The sequence below is a fragment of the Neoarthrinium moseri genome (genome assembly GCF_022829205.1).
Source record: "Neoarthrinium moseri strain CBS 164.80 chromosome Unknown scaffold22_Wmoseri_CBS_16480, whole genome shotgun sequence".
Lineage (NCBI taxonomy): Eukaryota > Fungi > Ascomycota > Sordariomycetes > Amphisphaeriales > Apiosporaceae > Neoarthrinium > Neoarthrinium moseri.
In genome coordinates, this window is record NW_026055136.1 from 221,711 (window position 1) to 241,214 (window position 19,504).

The 19,504-nt window shown below is 53.9% G+C and overlaps 6 protein-coding genes across 6 annotated transcripts; 2 read left to right on the top strand and 4 right to left on the bottom strand.

The window, feature by feature from the left end:
• Positions 1-1,732: 1,732 nt before the first annotated feature.
• On the bottom strand, positions 1,733-4,665 carry JN550_006386 (uncharacterized protein; the record flags this gene model as incomplete). The annotated part of the gene is made up of 3 exons (XM_049318119.1): positions 1,733-3,131; positions 3,185-4,364; positions 4,596-4,665. 3 exons carry the CDS (start codon positions 4,663-4,665, stop codon positions 1,733-1,735), a joined length of 2,649 nt encoding a protein of 882 aa, XP_049171605.1.
• Positions 4,666-5,216: 551 nt separating this feature from the next.
• On the top strand, positions 5,217-7,178 carry JN550_006387 (uncharacterized protein; the record flags this gene model as incomplete). The annotated part of the gene is made up of 1 exon (XM_049318120.1): positions 5,217-7,178. One exon carries the CDS (start codon positions 5,217-5,219, stop codon positions 7,176-7,178), a length of 1,962 nt encoding a protein of 653 aa, XP_049171606.1.
• A 268-nt stretch (positions 7,179-7,446) lies between these two features.
• JN550_006388 (uncharacterized protein) lies at positions 7,447-9,712 on the bottom strand (the record flags this gene model as incomplete). Its single annotated transcript, XM_049318122.1, has 2 exons — positions 7,447-8,192; positions 8,248-9,712. The coding sequence occupies 2 exons, from the start codon at positions 9,710-9,712 to the stop codon at positions 7,447-7,449; spliced, it is 2,211 nt and encodes a 736-aa protein (XP_049171607.1).
• An 868-nt stretch (positions 9,713-10,580) lies between these two features.
• JN550_006389 (uncharacterized protein) lies at positions 10,581-11,322 on the bottom strand (the record flags this gene model as incomplete). The annotated part of the gene is made up of 4 exons (XM_049318123.1): positions 10,581-10,872; positions 10,928-10,969; positions 11,028-11,085; positions 11,142-11,322. The coding sequence occupies 4 exons, from the start codon at positions 11,320-11,322 to the stop codon at positions 10,581-10,583; spliced, it is 573 nt and encodes a 190-aa protein (XP_049171608.1).
• Positions 11,323-15,762: 4,440 nt separating this feature from the next.
• Positions 15,763-17,878, top strand: JN550_006390 (uncharacterized protein; the record flags this gene model as incomplete). Its single annotated transcript, XM_049318124.1, has 3 exons — positions 15,763-16,487; positions 16,530-16,886; positions 17,272-17,878. 3 exons carry the CDS (start codon positions 15,763-15,765, stop codon positions 17,876-17,878), a joined length of 1,689 nt encoding a protein of 562 aa, XP_049171609.1.
• Positions 17,879-18,123: 245 nt separating this feature from the next.
• Positions 18,124-19,186, bottom strand: JN550_006391 (uncharacterized protein; the record flags this gene model as incomplete). Its single annotated transcript, XM_049318125.1, has 2 exons — positions 18,124-18,756; positions 18,863-19,186. 2 exons carry the CDS (start codon positions 19,184-19,186, stop codon positions 18,124-18,126), a joined length of 957 nt encoding a protein of 318 aa, XP_049171610.1.
• Positions 19,187-19,504: the final 318 nt, after the last annotated feature.

The window sequence follows — 19,504 nt, forward strand, 5'->3', positions numbered from 1 at the left end:
GATTCATGAAGCCTCTGTATCTAGTCAGTCTGGAGACGCTCTTCAAAAACCCATCTGACCGTGTATCAAGAAGGGAAGAAAACCCAAGACAAGACTGGGAATGAAGAAGATGCAAGTAGAGAGTGAGCCAGCTCTGCAACAGAATGTCGAGGCACAAGATCAAATGGTACATCAGGACACGAAAACACAGAGACAAAGAGGTAGCCGTGTGCGAGTCAGTAGTGTGCGCGTTCCCGAGACCGGTATGCCATCAGGGTATTATTTGGGCAAACGGTACTCCCAAGTCTCTAGATGACTTTGAAAGAGTCGTGCTTTATTTAGGCTATTCCAGCACGCGTTAACGTCTAACTAACCTGATAGATGCCCTGCATTACGGTTGGTTGGTCACTGCTACCAGACCAATGTAGAAGGAAAGACAAGGTCTGAAATCGAAAATCCTACGATTTAAACGTCTAGAGAACAGACCAGTGACTACGAGACTGATGCCTCGTTTAGAAGCTACAACCAACACACGCAGTTCTACAAGGTGGGCCCGCTCACGGAAAAAGGTCACTGGACGAACCCTATTATTACTCCCTGGAAGATGTGGATCAGCGCAACCAAAACCAGATTTTCACCAGAGCATTTCTAGCAACAAAGATAGGAGATGGCGTATCTCAAACACACAGGCTGTGGCTTTATTTCGCGGTCAATGGGCTCTAGCTCTAGACAGTTGATGAAGGCAAGCATCTGGTTGACTCCTCACTCTGCCGGATCTACTAGACAATGTTCTAAGACACCTTTTTTTTTCTAAAGACAATAATCACTTCGTCCACCCATAGATAAGATGCGTTTGACGACCAAGCGGTGGAGCGAATGTTTCAGCAATTGCGCGAGGCTAAGCTGAAGGAAACCGGACAACCACCGCTTTCTTCCTCGAGGAGACGAGCAGGTTTATTGTTACCTTTCGCGTCAACTTCATCAATAGCCTAACATGGAAGGGCTTTTCTCTGCGAATAGAGAAGGAGTGGCGTGAGAATGCAGTTCTGAAGTCGGAACAGTTATATTTGCGGAGGCAATCAACAATGTGATGAGTTAAGGAGCTACGGTTCGACGTATTGCTGGATGCTGGGAGTCTGGCAAGACCTTGTGGACAATGGCCGGGAGCGAGATGACGCTCGTGGCCCAACCTACATGCTTCGGAAAATCGACGAAATGATCAAGATGATTACTACCGTCCAACAATCGGTAACGCATTAATTTTATAGACAGATGAATGAGATACTAAACCTTGGAACAGAAGTGAGGCAAGGAACGATGGTGGTGTCTACAGAGCGCATATCAGCTCAAAAAGACAGTCAAGTACGCAGCGTAATACCACTCACAAAAGCAACATTGACAATAGGGAATGTCATTAAGGTCTTGAAACTGCTAAGCAGATTCGCCCGCCAAAGCACGAAATAGCACAGATTCCATGATATGAATTCCCTCCTTGCGTTGAAATCACGGAATTTCAATATAACAGCGAAGATGACCTTGAAGAATAGCCAGTCTGGATCTTTCCGACCATCTGTGAGTGTGACCCCTTGCGATAATTCCATACTAGTAAGCGGATGCTGAGAAAACATCGACAGTCTGCGTTTCGGCCGGTATTATCGGCCGTTTTTTATTTACGCTTTATGTAATTTATTAATAATATCATCATAAGAAGGAGTTATATAATCTCGATAGAACTACGCCATTTGCCGATAAATTAAAGCCTTAAATGAAGCTGAGCCAACTCCATTCTCATTCGAATCATATTGTACATGATTTTTTTTGCTTTTCCTTCGATCGCTTCATCAATTTCTTCATAAACGTCTCTGATCTTTACAAGGATTGTATCGGATTCCAATGACGATAATAGTGAAGCCGTGCAATTTGGCTTCTCCGCTTGAGCTTTAGCATTAGCCATCGTGCTGATAAACACCGCCAGCTTCCACAGCTCCGCCGGCTCCGACAGCTCCTCGGCCTCTTTCTGGGCTTCCAATAATGTTAATTCCATGGCTCCATAAACAGCACCCTTGTTGATGAGTAGTTCCTCGATCTCTTTACTGGATGCTAAATTTAACGCTGTGCTAACTTGTCTCGCCCCCTCGTCGTTGATATTAGCACCCTTGTCGATAAGTAGCTCCACGATATCTTTGTGACCTTGAAATGATGCGAATTGTAAAGCCGTACCATTTGACCCCTTCCACTGAGCATTGATATCAGCACCCTTGTCGATAAGCAGTCTCACAATTTCTTTATGGCCTCCGGATGCTGCTGCAGTCAAAGCTGTCTCAAACCGTCCGCAAAATTTGTTCAATTCAAATGAAAGTTGACTACCAGTCATGTGACCGGAACACGTTTCTTCGCTACAAAGAGATTCAAGGACCGAGACAGATCCGAGTAAGGCAGCGCAGTGAAACGGAGTGATGGTCAATTCCACGTTCTTGAACCTTCGGATCACTTTCCAAACTTGAAAAGCTCCATCCACATCTCGAAATAGTCGAATGATATGTTTCTCAACATCCAACGCTTGGGAGCTCTTTTCGAAATGACGTGGCCAATACCGAGCAGCATACTCTGCAAATGGATATTCATCTCGAATGTCATCAGCCTTCAAGCCTATCACACATGGTTCGAGCAGCAATGCCAAGCATGTGCAGGCCACCGTCGCATTGGATTCCTGTCTATCCAGTCTGAAGGATGCAGCCTCTCCATGTAACGAAATCCGTTCTGATTCAAGGTATTCCTGGACGGAGAAATGGGCAATACGAACGGTGTGCAATTTCTCATCATGATTCAGATCCACTTCCGTGAAGCCGGGGCAGACTTTCTGAAGGGCATCAAGGCTTCGGAGCCTGCGCTTTGGATTGAATCTGGGGTAGTCACCAGTCTCGATAGCAATAGCATCGATAAGCTCTGGGACAGTCAGCGGCCTTGTGGCACAGCAAAGGAGGGTCAACATTTGTCGCGCGTAACTATTCCACGCAGCAGGGATATTCTCCAGCATCCGTCTGTAAGTCTCGTCTAATGAGTTCGGTAGAGACTGGAGCAGCTGCTCAAGCAGATCCTCACTCTCTGGGCACTCAGCAAGAGCTTTGAACTGACACTCCACCCAACGAAAACTGTTGCCAATTTAGACTCTATTTTCATAAATTAAGAATAGCGTATTACTTACACGCCTTTGGCTTTTTTGACTAGCGCCTCTTCGATCTGGTCGTAGAAAGCCTCCCACTGTTTCAGGTGCCGACTGTTGCGAAGGTGGTGGGAAATGAAAACGGCTATGTCATTGTCTACGTCGTCATTTCTTAGGGCGATGCTCTCTGCTGGTGTAACCTCTGGTTCTTTGCGAATATCAACTTCATTGCGGCTCGTGATTAGAAGATGCAATCTTGGCTCCGACCAGGCTCGGATGTCACGTATGACCTCCAGGACTGCCTCACGATGCTTTCCCCTCGGACTTTCATCTAGGGCATCCACGATAATGTGAACTTCGCGAAACGTCTGTGTTAGTCGACGAAGGCAGTCTAAGAAAGCCTGGCTGGGTGGTGTAGCATTGCGATAGTTCTGGTACAATTGCAAAAGAGCGGCGGGGTTGTCGCGCAACTGGCCAGCCAACTGCAGGATAAGCGCCCGAAGCATAGCCGATGCGTCCTGCTTGCTCTCATCGTTGAACGTAAAGAAAAAGAACGCGACACCGATACGTGGACTAGACCTCCGGTGACGAAGCGTGTGCTGGATTGCTGTAGAACACAACACAGATTTTCCACAGCCGGCGAAGCCCTGTAGCCAAAGAAACGAATTCGCTTGCTGAAGCCAGGCAGAGAAGGATTCGCCTTTGACAAACCAGAGGCCAGTACCTGCGTGCTTCATCTTGCAAGCTTCATTGAAGTTGATCGAGGCGTCGGGTGCCTTGAGCCAGTCTCTGATCTCGGAGGAGACCTGGGATGCCCTGACCAGGTCTAGAACCACACTGGCATCTTCAACGGCATCCTCAATGCGGTCGATTACCCCTTGCTGGAGTAGTTGCAGGGCTAAGGACAGTTGGCTAACCAGCTCGTCGATATCTTCATCCAGCCTCTGCAGGGTACTCTGTCGAATCGGATAGGCGATTCGGCGGCCTGTTGCTTTGATCGCAGTCTGAAGGCTATCCACGGGAGTCTTCTTCAACTTATCCGCTTCTGACCTCAGCTCCTGGACGCACTCGTCACATTGTGTAATGGCTGATTCTATAGTCGAGGCCAGGTGCACCTCGCTAGGTCGAAATGTGCGGTCGGCGAGCTGAGAGCGCAGAGTGGCTAGAACCCCCAGCAGATTGTCAAGTTCCGTAACGTATGGGCTGCGGCCGAGTGCTGGTCCTTAAGATTCGTATAATAGTCGAAGAGCGCCTGTGTAACCTGAATTGCCAGCGAGACGATTCCCACCACGCTCCCAGTGACAGATATCACCTCAGCCATCGTTGTAAGCCTGCCGGGAGGCTTGTAAGAGAAATGTTCCAGAGATTTCAATGACTGAGGACTTGAGACTGACCTCAAGATGGGGCATTGGAGTGGGGTAATTCTATTTTGGGGGCGAGCGGCTGGGCATACTGCGAGGCTGCCATTTGCGAGAAATTCCCGCTTGAGTCTTGACGTGCATAGTGCTGTCAGTGGCATCCATAGTGGGACGGTGTGTCTAACCTGCTGCATCTGAACCCAGGCAAGCCGCTTTTGGAAGCGAGGCGATGTACGTTGGTTCCCAGTGTTATTTACATATTCGTTCTTGAAAGCGCACACTTATTATCGCCGACCTACGACACCAATCTCTTGGTTTGAATTCGACATTTCACCGTGTTAAATGTTTCGTTATGAGACATTGATCTCTGAAGCAAGGTAGCTTATTAAATGCAGCAGGATAACAGCAAACTAGCCCCTATACTTGTAGTTAATTATAGCAGATAACTACGGGCGAGTACCTGATGTATGTTTTTTCCTCAGTCGAGTCCACTGGCTTTACTTAGTAAAGATTGGACCGTGGGACAACTGGAGGTCTTTGGCAGTCCTGCTGCCTGCTAAAAGGGTGGTTCGGTCACGTGATGGCGCGTCCGCTACGCGTCGGCAATCGCCGGCGTCATCTTGTCCTCGACTCAAAGAATCTGATGCTGCAAATATGACATCGCTTTGAGGTACGATGTATTTGCTTTTGCAGCTGATGTCGGGCACGCATGAACCATGGATGAAAACAAAGCACAGGAGCCCATGTTGAGCGGCTCTCGTCCTCCACCAACAGACGACCATGGCCCCGCGACGGCGACTGTGACTACCCCCACCGTCGCTGAGCATGGCACATTGAAATACTCCCTGCTGGGGCCCTCCCTGACCAAGGCCGGCCAGGACTCGGTAGACCAGTCCAAGGTTTCGGAGATCATCTACAATGCCTCCAAAGGGTCCAAGTTCTTCAATCACGAGGAGGTGCGCGACAAGGTGCTGACGCAAAAGATTGCCGCCATCCAGACCAAGAAGCGGCGCCTGGAGCAGCTGGACCTTTCGCGCGAGCAGCGGCAAGCCGACCAGCTGATTGCGCAACTCGAGCTGACGCGCGACCTGACGCAGCACATTGTCCACGTCGACTGCGACGCCTTCTATGCCGCCGTGGAGCAGCTGGACCGGCCCGAGCTCAAGGACGTGCCGTTCGCCGTCGGCGCCGGCGTGCTGACCACCTGCAACTATGCCGCGCGCAAGTTTGGCTGCCGCAGCGGCATGGCCGGATTCGTGGCCAAGAAGCTGTGCCCCGAGCTGCTGCTCATTCGGCCCAACTTTGACAAGTACACGGCCAAGGCGCACGAGGTGCGCGAGGTCCTTGCCGACTATGACCCCAGGTTTGAGAGCGCGAGCATCGACGAAGCTTACCTTAACATCACCGAGTATTGTGCTGAGCATGACATTTCTCCCGATGATGCCGTTCAGCAGATGCGGGATGAGATACACGAGAAGGCCAAGATTACAGTGTCGGCAGGCATCGCGGCCAACGCCAAGCTCGCCAAGATCTGCTCGAATATGAACAAGCCGAATGGCCAGTATAGATTACCCAATGATCGCAGCGCCATCATGAGTTTCATGCGAGACTTACCGTGTCGGAAGGTAAATGGAATAGGCAGAGTTACGGAGCGGGAGTTGTCTGAGATAGGGGTCAAGACCTGCGGTGAGATCTGGGGCCAGCGACAATACTTGCGGCACCTTTTCGGCGACAAAACATACGAATTTCTCATGATGTGCCATCTCGGTCTGGGCCGGACCAACGTTCAGCCCGCCGAGGACTACGAGCGGAAAAGCGTAGGCACCGAGAGCACATTCCGCGATATGTCGGATCCCGTCCAGCTTCGTGAGAAGTTGAGATGGACCGCCGACGAACTCGAGAAAGACATGCGGCGCGCGGAGTGCAAAGGCCGCACACTGTGCCTCAAGGTAAAGCTCCACACGTACGAAGTCTTCACGCGGCAAGTCGTCACACCCAAGGCTATTTACCAAGCAGACGACTTGTACAACTTTGCCCTTCCCATCCTCGCCAAGCTCGAGCAGGACATGCCCGGCATGAAACTCCGGCTCATGGGCCTGCGCTGCACCCAGCTTGTCAGCACCAAGAAGCCAGACACCCGCGCATTCTTCGGGTTCAAACCCAAGCGCACCGAGTCAGGTGAATCAGATCCAAGCGCAACCAGCCGTAGGGTGGGTGATGACTCTCCCGCGGAAGATGGCGGCGAATGGGAGACCTGGCCCGATGACATGCTGGACGGCGCCGACGCGGAGCTGGAGGCGACCGCCTCGGCGCTCATGGGCAACGAGCCGGCCAACGACGACGAGAACTACCGTCACCACGGGAAGGAGATCACGCCCAACCCGAAGCGGAAAGCCCCACCGAAGGAGGAAGAGGAGTGGTGGGACTGCCCGATCTGCAGCCGGCCCCAGGCGGCCGACGAGCGGCAGTTCAACGAGCACATCGACCTGTGTCTGTCGCGGCAGACCATCCGAGACGCCGTGCAGCGGGATGCCGAGGTCGGCAGTCCCGCACCCAGGAGCGAAGGAGGGGACAGCAGCGGTACGAAAAGAGCAAAGACGGGGGCTGGTGACAAGAAGCGTGGGCGCGGCGCTTCCGCTGCAGCGGATCCCCGGCAGAAGAAGCTGTTCTTCGGCTAGGGTTCTCAACGTGAACAGGCCGTACAAGGAGGGCCTGGGTAGGCTCTGTTCGGAGAACAGCATAATGAGATTATGATCATGAGATATGTAATTGCATAAAGGGGGTATACAGCATCTATCGGAAAGTCAAAATATCTATGTCTTTATCTGCGTGTAGAAGCCTTGGCCGAACTGGGTATACTTCCACGTAGACCACTCGAGCGCCTGTATGTGAATCTTCCCACCGTTCGAAGTTTGTTTGAGCGAAGTGCTAGGTCAAGAATCAAGTCTAAACATTCCCGTCTGCATCTCGATACTCCGTGCTGGGGCGTCGCATGGACATGCTCCTCCGGATCCGATGATCCTCTTCTTCTGTGCGTCCCAGCTCATCGCCCGGCAAGCGCACAGCCCGATCTAGTGCGACGGGCAGACCACGATGTCGACCACGCAACATGACCAGGCACAGAACCAGCTTGCTCCCAGGATACCATCCGCCGGCGAAACTGAAGGCGTCGAACGGCACGCCGACCGAGATACCGACGCAGCCGTAGGCCGAGACGACCTCGAAGATGATGTTGAACACTGAGTAGGTGGCGGGATCCTCGAGGAAGTGGCGTGTCTCAATGGTGCTGATAGCCCAGACGGCGATCACCAGAAGCCAGAGGTCATGGGACAGCTGACCGCGGACCTGATGGCTGATGAAGCTGGTGCGGGTCTCTGGGACACGGTCGTTGGGTTGCTGGGAAGCCGCGCCGACGCCATCCCACCCATCGCCCAGCACCTTTCGCAGGGCGCGGCCGAAAACGCTCGCAGGCGCAATGCCCTCACCGCGCAGGGATGATGACGTCGAGTCGATGGAAGAAGAGTCCATGTCGTCGGCGTAGATACCAAGAGACCGTTCCTCGTAAACATTGGAGTGCCGCATGGTGATGACAACGGGGTACACACTGATGTACATCATGAGCACATACAGGACCTGGAGCCCAATGTACAAGGTGGGTATGGAAACGACGTAAAAACCGCCGGAGCGGACCGCTGCAGAGGGTCAGTCTGATGTCAATGAAAACAAGTCTACAGGGGTGCCGTATACCGAGAGCCTGAAAAAGTCCATCAATAATCCGAGAACCGACTGGTGTGCTTTCAAGTGCAGGGTTGCCAAGATTGAGAATCTCAAATGCAACCCAGTCCGTTCCGTTGAGTACAAACAACATGAAGACCAGCCACCATGTCGCCCTCGAAGGGAACAAGTTAGTGTAAACGCGCCGGGGATACTTGAGGATGTACTCGAGAGTAAGCTTGAGGTCACGGAACGATTCCTCGTACGTCAGCCACTCTAGCAGTTTCAGCACGCTCCAGAGCCAGAGCCGCAGGAAGACCGGATACGCCGTGTTCCCAGCGAGAATCATGGCGCCCATACAGACAAGCACAAAATACGAGCTGCCATAGGGAATCACGTTGAGATCGAGCACACTCATCCCGGAGTTGTTGAACGCAGACACGCCATTGAAGATTCCATTCCACCACGGGTTGATACCGTTATTCAAGGCAGGCTGCGGTTGGTTGTTGGCGATCCACGCACCCAGGGCAACACATCCGAGCACCTGCCAGGCGACAAAGTACAGCGGCACCACGATGGACAACACCTTCAGAGCCCGGTATTCGGTGCCACCGAGGTGTTCTCTCTCCTCGCTTGAGAGATCATGAAATTGCGCGTTGCGCCCGACTTTCTTGGGGGTGAGATATTGGCGATGGCTGGGCGCAGGTGCCAGGTTCCCGCCCTCCAGGCTCGAGATATCCGGGACAGACGCACGCCGGCGAGAAAGGCCACCGCCCTGGCTGAATCCGGATGTGGTTGCTTGAGCATCCTCGGCAAATACGATGTGATCTCGGGCGGAACCGAGCCGCTCAGCAGGCGACCCCGGGGCTACATCGGCGGTTGGGCTTTCCTCCGGCTTTGGGACCGGCTCTCCCATCTTCTGGGGCGCAAAGGGCCCGGAGATGGGCAAGACCGTAGAAGACCCAGTGTTTGGGTTCTGGACAGTGATACGGCGAGCGTCGAGTTCATTGCCCCCATCGGCGGCCACGGGAGGCTTGGTCTTGCCAAATGTCTGGGTGAGCTTCCTGGCCAGGGGCAGATCCGTAGTCAAGGTTCTGCTCTGTTTGTTGAAAGACCTCGAGGATCGAAGGCGCGATCTCTGTACTATATCGCGGAACCTCTTTTCAAAGGCGTGTTTGCGCGCCAACACGGTCCATATTGATACCCAGATGGAGCTTCCCAAGACGATCAGCAGCCAGAGCAGCGTCTGCTGCCAAGTGGTCATCTGACTAAGGTTCACCGTGTTTAGGCCAGCCTCTGTCATGGCCGAAATGACCAGAAAGAGGCTGTCCGTGTAGGTGATGCTGTACTTGGGACTCGACGAGCCCCAGAAGATGACCGACGCAATGAGACATACTGTGATGAAGTAGGCGTAGTGCAGCGTGATGAAGTTCAGCGGCGGCAAGTAGGGACGCACGGCGCGAATGGCTGGCGCCAGGCGATGGTGGCGGGAAGCCATGAATCCGACAAGGGAGCGTTCCAGGCGCTCAGAGAGTGCTCAACTACGGCGACATTTCTGCTCTTGGATATTCAATTGCTGTGCACTGCGAGATACCAGAGAACAAGCGTGGCGGCTGCGCGTCGAGAGGCAGTGGGGAGAAATTGGCCCAAAAAATTACGGGCAGGACTGGCGTCGGCGGGCGACGGACGGTGCGGTGTGGTTTCATTAAGTTAAGGGTCTCACGTTTTGGTGCTCACCAACTAAGTAAGTACTTTCGCATTGGGTTTGGGACCCAGCCAGCAGCTTCCTCGGTTCCTCGCCCGTAGGACATAGGACCCCTGTACCGAGCAGAGCGTGGAAATGACAGGGACGTCCAACGCGTGCTGCTGATGCGTTGCAGACAAAGAAGCGGCCGACGGTATTTCACATACACACGGCGCCAGGCGAGCATTCCAGTTGGCAAAACCAATTGAGACAATGCCCGGCAGTTGCGGCATGCCGGACGGGGCCGGGATGCGCGTCCGACACAGAGCGTTGCGATGGGGACCTACTCCGTACCTAGGTCTCTGTATGTAGTTAGGCGACCTTGGCAGCAAGTCGTGCACTTGCACAATCTGTAGTCGGCATCCACGCCAGGCGTCAAGCTTGAATCTGGTAGCAATTCTACTTCGAGGCACATTGTTTTTGCATTTTCAAAGTGGTCAATCGGTAGGAGGTAGGTGTTTTCTTCTGTTGTGATGAGTGCACGAACAAGCTATGTGTATGTCGCCTATTGCTCGTCACATATGAGTCCTGGGTTGCGCATACTCAGGCACGGCAAACCATGATCTACCACCGCCTCCCCAGCATCAGCATGCATTCCAGCGACATCCCGGGCGAGCACGGCCTATAGCTCGTTGTGCTCCTGGACGTCGTCGGTGTCGACAAGTATGGTCTCGGCGACCTTGGCAGCGGCACTGGCGGCGCTGGCAATGCCTTCGGCGACACCTGCAGAAGCCTTGTCCGTGGCCTCGCTGGCGGCAGAGCTGGCGCTGCTCAGCGGCTTCGTGACAATCTTCTCGGGCGTGGGGACACCCTTGATGCCCACAATCTCGACCTCGAAGATCAGAGTCGAACCGGCCGGGATGGGGCCCATGCCTCTGTTGCCGTAACCGAGCTCGGGAGGGACGGTGAGCGTCCTGCGACTTGTCAGATTTCAGGTGCTCGGTGGACACGGTCGTGGCCGTCATTTACCTCTTCTCGCCAATGCAGAGGCCCTCCATGCCCTGGTCCCATCTAAAAATAACGTCAGCACAGATTGCCGCCCGCGCGCGTGTCATGGTGCACAACGAACCCCTTGATGACCTGACCAGTTCCGAGCTTGAAGCTGAAGGGTCTGCCGCGGTCGTAACCTGTATCGCAGTGAGTCTTGTGCACGCCGAGGGAAAGGCGCGCAGCCGCTACGCACTGGCATCAAACTTCTCGCCGTTGGAAGCCAAGGTTCCGCGGTAGTGCGCCTCGATGGTGTCGCCCTTCTGGGTGCGGCGTTCGCACTCGACGGCCTGGGTGATCTCGACGCCCAGCTCGGCGCCCACCACGCCCATGGCGGCAGAGGCGAGGAGGGAGAGAGCGAAAAGGAGGCGCTGCATCCTGGCGAATTGGCTGGCGGGTCGAGTCGTCGAAAGGTAGGAAGGATTGGTTGAGGAGGGTGTGTTGTAGCGGTGACGGTGCCAGATTTAGCTTGTCGATATCTGTCTTCAGCGATGTCTACCGCAACTACCTACAGCTTGCCCCCAGCTAAGCTCTGGGGGCGGGGATAAGGGGCGTCGGGGGTCGAGTCGGGTTTGGGGGCCATTGACGTCAACGGCTGACTCGACAGGCTGCCAGCTGACAGGCTCTGTTTCAAAGCACGGGGCTTGGCTTTGCGGAACGGAACGCTTGTGAAGTGAAGTTGTCGACGCCTAGCACCATTGTGCTGTCAACGATACCCAGATATGAGCTGCGCCGCCTGGAAAAACTACGTCGAGTCTACGAGACGGATCCGTGTGTAAGTCGAGGCCTGACGGCTCCCAGACTCCCGTCTGTTGGTCCTCACAGCCCCCTTGGGCTAACCACGACGGCTTGGCCGATGGTTCGCCAGAAGTTATTCGACCTTGTTTCTGCCTGGCAGCCTTGCGTCTGGTTGCGCTTCAGCTCCGTTACGAAAGAATCGCCGGTGGCAGTGCTCTGTTTTTGCGCCAACACTGGCCGACTGGATTCACTGGTTGCCGTTGTGGGCGATTACACAGTGGTGAAGTTAGAAGGGGGGAGAAGTTGTGCAACGCCTGCATCTTGTTCCAAAAATTTGTCTTGAAATGCAATCGCAGTTCGAGGACCCTGAAAGATGGGTGGTGGCATGAACCCACGTCATTAGCGAGTTCCCCTGCAGGAAGGCCACCAACAACGACATTGAATGGGTACTTGGTGTAGCATACTAGATTGGACACCGACCAGAACAACATGATCTTGTGCGCCCTCTATTCAGGAGCAGCACATGGGCATTTGCACCCCTCATGCAAATCAAGTGCCGGCCGGCAAGGAGCAATCTTTTTGCACCTTGGGGAGCCCCTCGATGGAAGTGATGGGCTGGACCCCACCTGCTGGCACCGCACTCCAGCCACTCTTCGAACTTGAAAAAAGGCGAACAGGGCCAAAGCACTCCGTGCCATCGCATTCTGGTGATAACTTCTCCGCGCATCACCGCAGACCCAGATGACTCACTGGAGATGGCACATCTGCGCTGGGAAGCCCCAGGGGCCCTGGCGTTTGTTCTCGATTGGCGACTCACGACGAAGACACTGACCGAACTTAAGCGGCGGCATGAGAACCAAGCCCCTCCGGGATGCCCCTAGTGAAGGTTCCAGTAGGCTGCCAGCCAGAGCGTTACCCCGTGCCTGCGTGCTGCCTGGCCTCAGGCAGACTCAACTTCGATTGACCAAAGCAAAGGCTGAATTGAGAGTTCCAATGCGTCTAGCTTCTATGGACAATGACACCCAATTCCGCCCAGCGGCGTCGCTTCTCGTCGACTGTCAATTGACCCGCACTGCTTTGCCAATTGCGCGCTCCTAGGGTCATTGACCTGTCTGCTCACGAAAGTCCTGGCCGTAGGACGTCGCCAGGACTCTCGACCGCAACCACCCCCAAATGAGCCATGGGCAATCGAAAGCCTGCTTGGGGCTGCAGAATTGACACCATGCAGCCGACCGCGCACCCGATTCCTCGGGTCACGGCTGGCCAGATTCAAGATTGAGAGAGCGCACCTACACCCACCACCTCTCCTGAGATGCACGTGAGATCGTCCTAGCCGTTGCACCTCCAAAATGTCCCCCATAGCCTTCGCCTCTGTCAACACAGAGCTGCTTCTACTTGGGCCTCATTTGCCACCGCGTCTGCGCCTCATGTAAATACATGTTTGCAGCGGTCCCAACGGTGCTGATGTTGTTTCTCCATGTCTTGAGTTATTAACCCCCAGCTGTCCTGCCTAACTCTCATGGCCCCCAATGCGGCCATAGCCCCACTACGTGCCTAGTCACCTGCTCCAGTGATGCTTCTGTCGCTTTGAATAATTCCAGATGCTGCCTCGCCATTCACCTGGAAGTCCAGGCATGAGTCACTTTCGGTCTGTACATACTTTCGTTCGCGCGTTTCCGGCCGCCCATCATGGATACCTGAGGTCTGTCTGCCTAGCAGGGAGCACAGCCAGTTTGGCTGGCGCTCCAATGCCTCCTTGTGGTACCTCGTCGGTAAGTCTCTTCAAGTAATTATCTTGGGTAGCTTGCTTGCCGTCTCGTTTTCTACTGTGACCCGTTGTCTATAAAGATCCTTCGATCCTTTCTACTTGTTTTCTCTCGTCCTTCAGTTCCTCATCACAACTAAACCAAATCCTACGGGCTACCAACTCCTTCAGCGCTTCTTCAGTTAGCACAAGCAAGCCTTGAGTATTCCTCACACTTCAAACAACCAATACACCTCTATGGGTTCCGGAAAATCGTCCAAGTCTAGTGTTATTATTGTCGAGGACCGTCACTACTACTCCAAGTCCTCGTCTGGCTCCTCTAGACACACTTACTCGAGCCCGTCCTCATCCCACTACACCAGTTCTTCCTCATCCCGCTACGGCTCATACACTATGGGGGGTTCGTCCGACAGTTCTCGTGGCTCTTCGCCCAACTCCTACACTGAGTACAGAACTTCCAAGGCCAAAGACTACAAAGGTAGTTCGACCCGCAGAGGAGACACCATTGTACACAATGGGGGTGGTCGAAGCTGGGACGCCTATGACCCTCACCCAGGGTATTCGACATACGAGAAAAGCCAAAAAAGCAGCAGCAAGGAGAGAACCCACTAGTTCATCTTCTCGATAGAACGAACAAGCAAAGAAACACACATATACACACATACACGCATACAGTTCGGCGTTAGGGATTTGATACTATTGGGTATGCTGGGATTGATACGACTGTCGATTACGCCGGGCATGATTGACATTGGGAGGATTGGCATAGATTATTGTCTTCAGATGTATAGCCCCAAGGCGCCATACAGATTGATTACTGTGGCTCTGGCAACATTGCCAACTACGACACTACATTCAATTCATGTACTATAGCATTTTCATATAGCCCCAAGACAAGGCTTTTGAACGATCAACACTACCAGCCAATGACATCGTTGTGCCGGAGACCCTCTGTGACGTCCCCCGTCTTATTGGACAATTGCGACTGTCGATATATCGCCCCGCGTCGTTCCTGCTTTCGAGGGTTGAAACTGTTCCTGATCATCCCCTTGCAGCCTGCTGAACAATCATGCACGCTCCCTTCCTACGGGGCCAGCCTGCAGCAGCCGCACCGGACAGTTGCCCGATCCGGTTGCCATGAAGCCACCACATTGGCTGGTCACGATCCCTTACCCACGGTGCCGCAGTTTCGCACTTTCGCTTAGCTGAGCCGATGCAAGTCATCGTCCTTCCCCCCACAGTCGCTAGCGGGAGGGAATCCGCGCCGTCGACGATCCACAAACGTTTGTCGGCGCCAGGGGGGCACGGGCTTCGCGCCTAATTGCGGCCTGAGGGGGGTTACCAATGTGCTTCTACTTGGGTTGGATGGGCCCCTTGATACATCTATAGTGGCCGTGTGAATAAAGTTCAACTTGCTTGATGAGGTAATGCTGTCCACGTAGTGCGGCGGAGGGATCCTGAGCACATCGACACTTTGCTGCCTAGCATCTGAGGCGCAGAACAGGCCGCGTTGCCTGTGCCTTTGTGGAGAGACAAAGTATGGGCTCCCAACCGCGCAGAACCTCTTCAGGGGTGTGCTCACTGTACCAGCACCAAGCTACACACTGGGTCCATGACTATACCATAATGTGCTTCGCTCATTTTGACTCTCGCTCTGGTCGCGTCGTATCATCGGAGTGCTGGCGAAGGACCCAGCATCAGTCTCGACTAATGCACGCGCCGATCGCACTCATAGGGACTCCAGGTATTTCTTGGGGGTTCGTCATACGTATATAATAACTCGAAGATACAGCGCGCAGGAAATTCATACACTCTCCTCTCTTGGGCCTCTCCCCTGGAATACTTAACTCATGCTGGTTACGGCGACATTGGGTAAGCAAGACATATGGGGTCATATCAGCTCTATGTGCTACCAAGCAGGCCCTTAGAGCATCGTGGAAACACAAACGCCGAGAACGAGAATGCCATGATTGGGTGGCGACCCTGTCACTACGTTACTCAGACATGATTGCCTATCTTGGTAATAAACAGCCTCGAGCACGACGGCAATTGGCTATCGGCAGACGGCAGCAAACCCCTCGCTTGTTTTATTGCTTTCACGTGTCACCCATTACTTTCCCACTTATTTTAGTCACACCAATGATTCAACGTCAATTAACATCGGACGAAAATGTGGAGATAGTCGTCATAGTTGAGACAGCTGTTATGCGCAGGTCCGTGCAGCTGATGATTGCTACCTAGGTAGTTAACTGCCATAACTGTCAAAGTCGTTTGAATTTCTACACCATTATTGAAGTCTTCTTGCACACATACAATGCCCGGACAGTTTGCACAAAAGATCCTGAACAAGCTCGGCGTGGGCGAGCAGCATCAGGGCCCGGGGCCTAGCTCCGGGGGCTCCGGGGCGGCCGCATATCCCTGCCACATTGCCGAGGACGCACGGCAGCTCCACCCGTCCGGCGGCACCTACCCGCGGCTCTGCCGGCTTTCGGACGGCAGCATCCTGTGCGGGTCGACACGCTTCGAGGGCGCCGAGCGCGTGCTGCACGTCTCGCGGAGCACGGACAACGCGCAGACGTTCGCGCCCTGGGGCGAGGTGGCCCGCGGCGCCGGCGACTGCGACAACCTGTTCCTGTGCGAGGTCGGCCCGGGCCCCACGGTCCTGGGCGCCTTCCGCAACCACGACCTGGACCCGGGCTCCCGCAAGCCCACCCACTTCCGCATCACCGTGTGCCGCAGCGGCGACGGCGGCCGCACCTGGCACTTCCTCAGCCAGGCCGCCGAGCAGAGCGCCGCGCAGACCGGCGGCATGGGGCTCTGGGAGCCCTTCATCCGGCTCGGCCGCCAGGGCGACGTGCAGCTCACCTACTCGGCCGAGCTGGCCGGCGACAATCAGGAAACGTTCCGGGTGGTTTCGCGGGACGGCGGGGCCACGTGGAGCCCGCCGCAGTGTCTGCGATGCCATGGCCCGGAAGAGCGGCTTCGCGATGGCATGCAGGGCATCGTCAGCGTACGGGATGGGGCATCTGGCCAGGATGCGTTAGTCATTGTCTTCGAGACGACAAGACATGGCACATTCAGTATCGAGTACGCCGTCTCGTGGGACGACGGAGCGAGCTGGGGCTCGAGAGGCGTGGTCTACTGTCCGCCGTGGGGGCGGAACGCAGGCGCGCCGCAGATCGCGAACTTTGGTAACGGTGGGCTGGCGGTCGTTTTCATGACGGATGAGGATGCCATGGCTGCGGACTGGCCCAAGAACGCAGCCGTCAAGGCGGCGGTGGCCGGCGGGTTGCACGGTGGCCGGATAGCGTGGAGCAAGCCGATGCTCATCAGCGGTGCGTCAAGTTTCTGGCCTGGTATACTCGACGTGGGAAACAATGAGGTTATGGCGGTATTTGAGCATGGAGGAAGACCTCTGGGGAAACTTTTGCGGTGGAGGTAAATGTGGACAGCATTTGTGGCCACCAAGGCGCCTCCTAGGGATATATGCGGACTTGTAGCAATTTGCTTTAACACGTCTGGAACCACGGCGCAGTCTTTTTTCAGCATCTAGTACTTGCTCTGCGACACGGGGAAAATATGTCTCACTCTGTTGCGTGGCTTGTTCCAACACTAAGTGGTAAAGCGGTCGTCCTTGTGTCTTTGTCTTCAACAATGCATTAGCTGAAACGAGAGCAACGTGGCTGTCCATGGTGCATTCTTTGTCAAAGTACTTGACAAGATCATCTCCCCCCGAGTATAAAGCATATCCGCTCGGGCATTCAGAAATAGTAATACCGGGTTACGCTACCAGAAAGTGGTTTCACATTGGCAAGATTTGTAGTATTGGGTTCCGAGCTATGTTTCGATCGCCTTCCAGAGCCTATCTTCCCTGGGGCTGCTCGTTTCCCGTGATCGAACGCTCCCGATGGCCAAAGACGCATAGCCGGACCACAGGACGGCGGATGCTAGTGCGGCATTCCGAGTGTTGCCTGTGTCCTGATCTAGAAGAAGACAAGGAGAGGTCAAAGATTGTCCTTGCTCTAGCGATCCTATCAATCATGCGCCTGCACAAGATAGACCCTCGGGGGTTTCCCTACGTCCGTTTCAAACCAGCGTTCCAGCAGCTATGTGATCAGCTTGGGGTCTATGGGCCAGAGTGCACCATTGAGGAGCTTCTGGGCCTAGAAGGTTATATCCTACATGACCTGAAGGTTTTCTTGTGGAACCACCCAAAGGATGTTTTCCCTCAGCTTTTTTGCTTCATGGATTGGAGCGTAGATGAGCAAGTGGACTGGAATGGATTCATGGGGGTTCTCAAATCTGACACGCCAAGTTCCATTGTCGCGTGGGCCTGGCTGTTCAGACTTGAGGATTTTGAGAAGGACCTGAAGTTCCAAGACCCTGAGCCGGTGGCAGATGATGTTATTCCAACCATTGTGAACGAATGAAGGGTAGTGAACCCGAACAAGCATCTCCTACTCACCGCTTAAGTCTTGGAAGCAAGTTACCAAGGTAGGGGAAATTAGGTCGTGGCTTGTGCAAAAGGGAAACTACTCCATTCTCAAACCTACCACGATTCGCACCATTAGTCTGTGATATCGGCTTCTTAAAATCTGCTAAGTACTTCCTACGCATGTTATCTGATGTTAAACATCTTCACAAAGTAGTAAACAATATCTATCCACATAGCTTCTCAGGACTGACCTCTTATTATCTCCCAGATATCGTGAATATCAGCACATGCCTTGCCACTGAGCGGACCCTTCTCGATCCCATTCAGTGACTCATCCAGCTGACCCGGACTGCTAGTGCCGATGATCAGCGCATCGCCGTTGTCTCTATTTAGCACTGAATGATATGCAACCCATCGATACGCCAGCTCAGCTCCACTCACACCCTCACCATCTGCAATATCATTCCACCTGATTAGTGCTTCCAGAAACTTGGGGTTGCCGATATACGGCCGACAAGTCGCAGAGACTTGCGCTGTATCGTGTGTCATCTCCTCAGCTCGTGCCACAGTCTTACCGAGGAACCCCCCAGCCGATGGGCCGTATGCGTAGAAGGACATGCCCAATCTGCGCAAGGTCGGTATGAGCACTGTTTCTTTGTTTCGATTGAAGGGATTGTAGCTGCTTTGGTAGACTGCGGGGAGAGGGTAGCCCCTTTCGGCGCAGTGATTGTGTATAGCTTCAACTTCAGAGGCCGGGAAACCGGAGAGCCCGAAGCGACAGAAGATACCACTTATATATACGTCATTCACTGCAGCGAGCGTTTCAGAGACGGGTGTTTTGGGGTCAGGCCTGTGAAGGTAGAAGATATCAACCTCGAAGTGAGAGTTAGCAAAAAAATTTCGAATTGATTACAGAGCCGGACTCTAGAGACATAATCCTACCTCCCTCAGGAGGACAAGGGGATTATGCCTGACGAACTCCTAGCTTCTTGATGCTGTCTTTAGCAGAGTTTGTGATCTGAGCTTGCGTGGCCCACGCCGTGCCAGGTTCATTCCACAACGGACTCCATTTTGCGTCAATGGTGAATCTATCGCCCGCCTTTACTTTTCCAATTGTAATCTCGGAATTGCCGTAGCTCTGCGCTGTGTCGATGGTGGTAACTCTGTGTTCAGCTAGGATGTTGAGGAATCTATCAAGGCCGTTCTCTGGCGTGAATAGCGGTCTATTGCCAATTCTGGTTCCACCGAACACTGTAGCTACTGGCTGACGTGACATGTGCAGAGTCGTGGATGGTGGACTCATGCGTGCATTGATTTTGTTACGTTGAAAGTAGACCCAGACTCAGACCCTGAACTCGCATTTTCACTAGGCTCTTGCCTTCTCAGGCGCGGGGAAGGAACCGTGACAGAATCGATGAAGCAAATTCACGAAGACAGTGCCGATGCGCCCGCCACACGGAGCTGTGTGTTAGGAGAGGGGGGAAGCATTGCAAACCTCTGTCACTGAACTGGTCTTTGCTTACAGATCTCCTGACGTGCGGTCTGTAATTTACTTTCTAGCTGCAATATTTAATGTTACAAGAATGAAGCTTACCTGCCCATAGTTCGGTCCATTAACTTG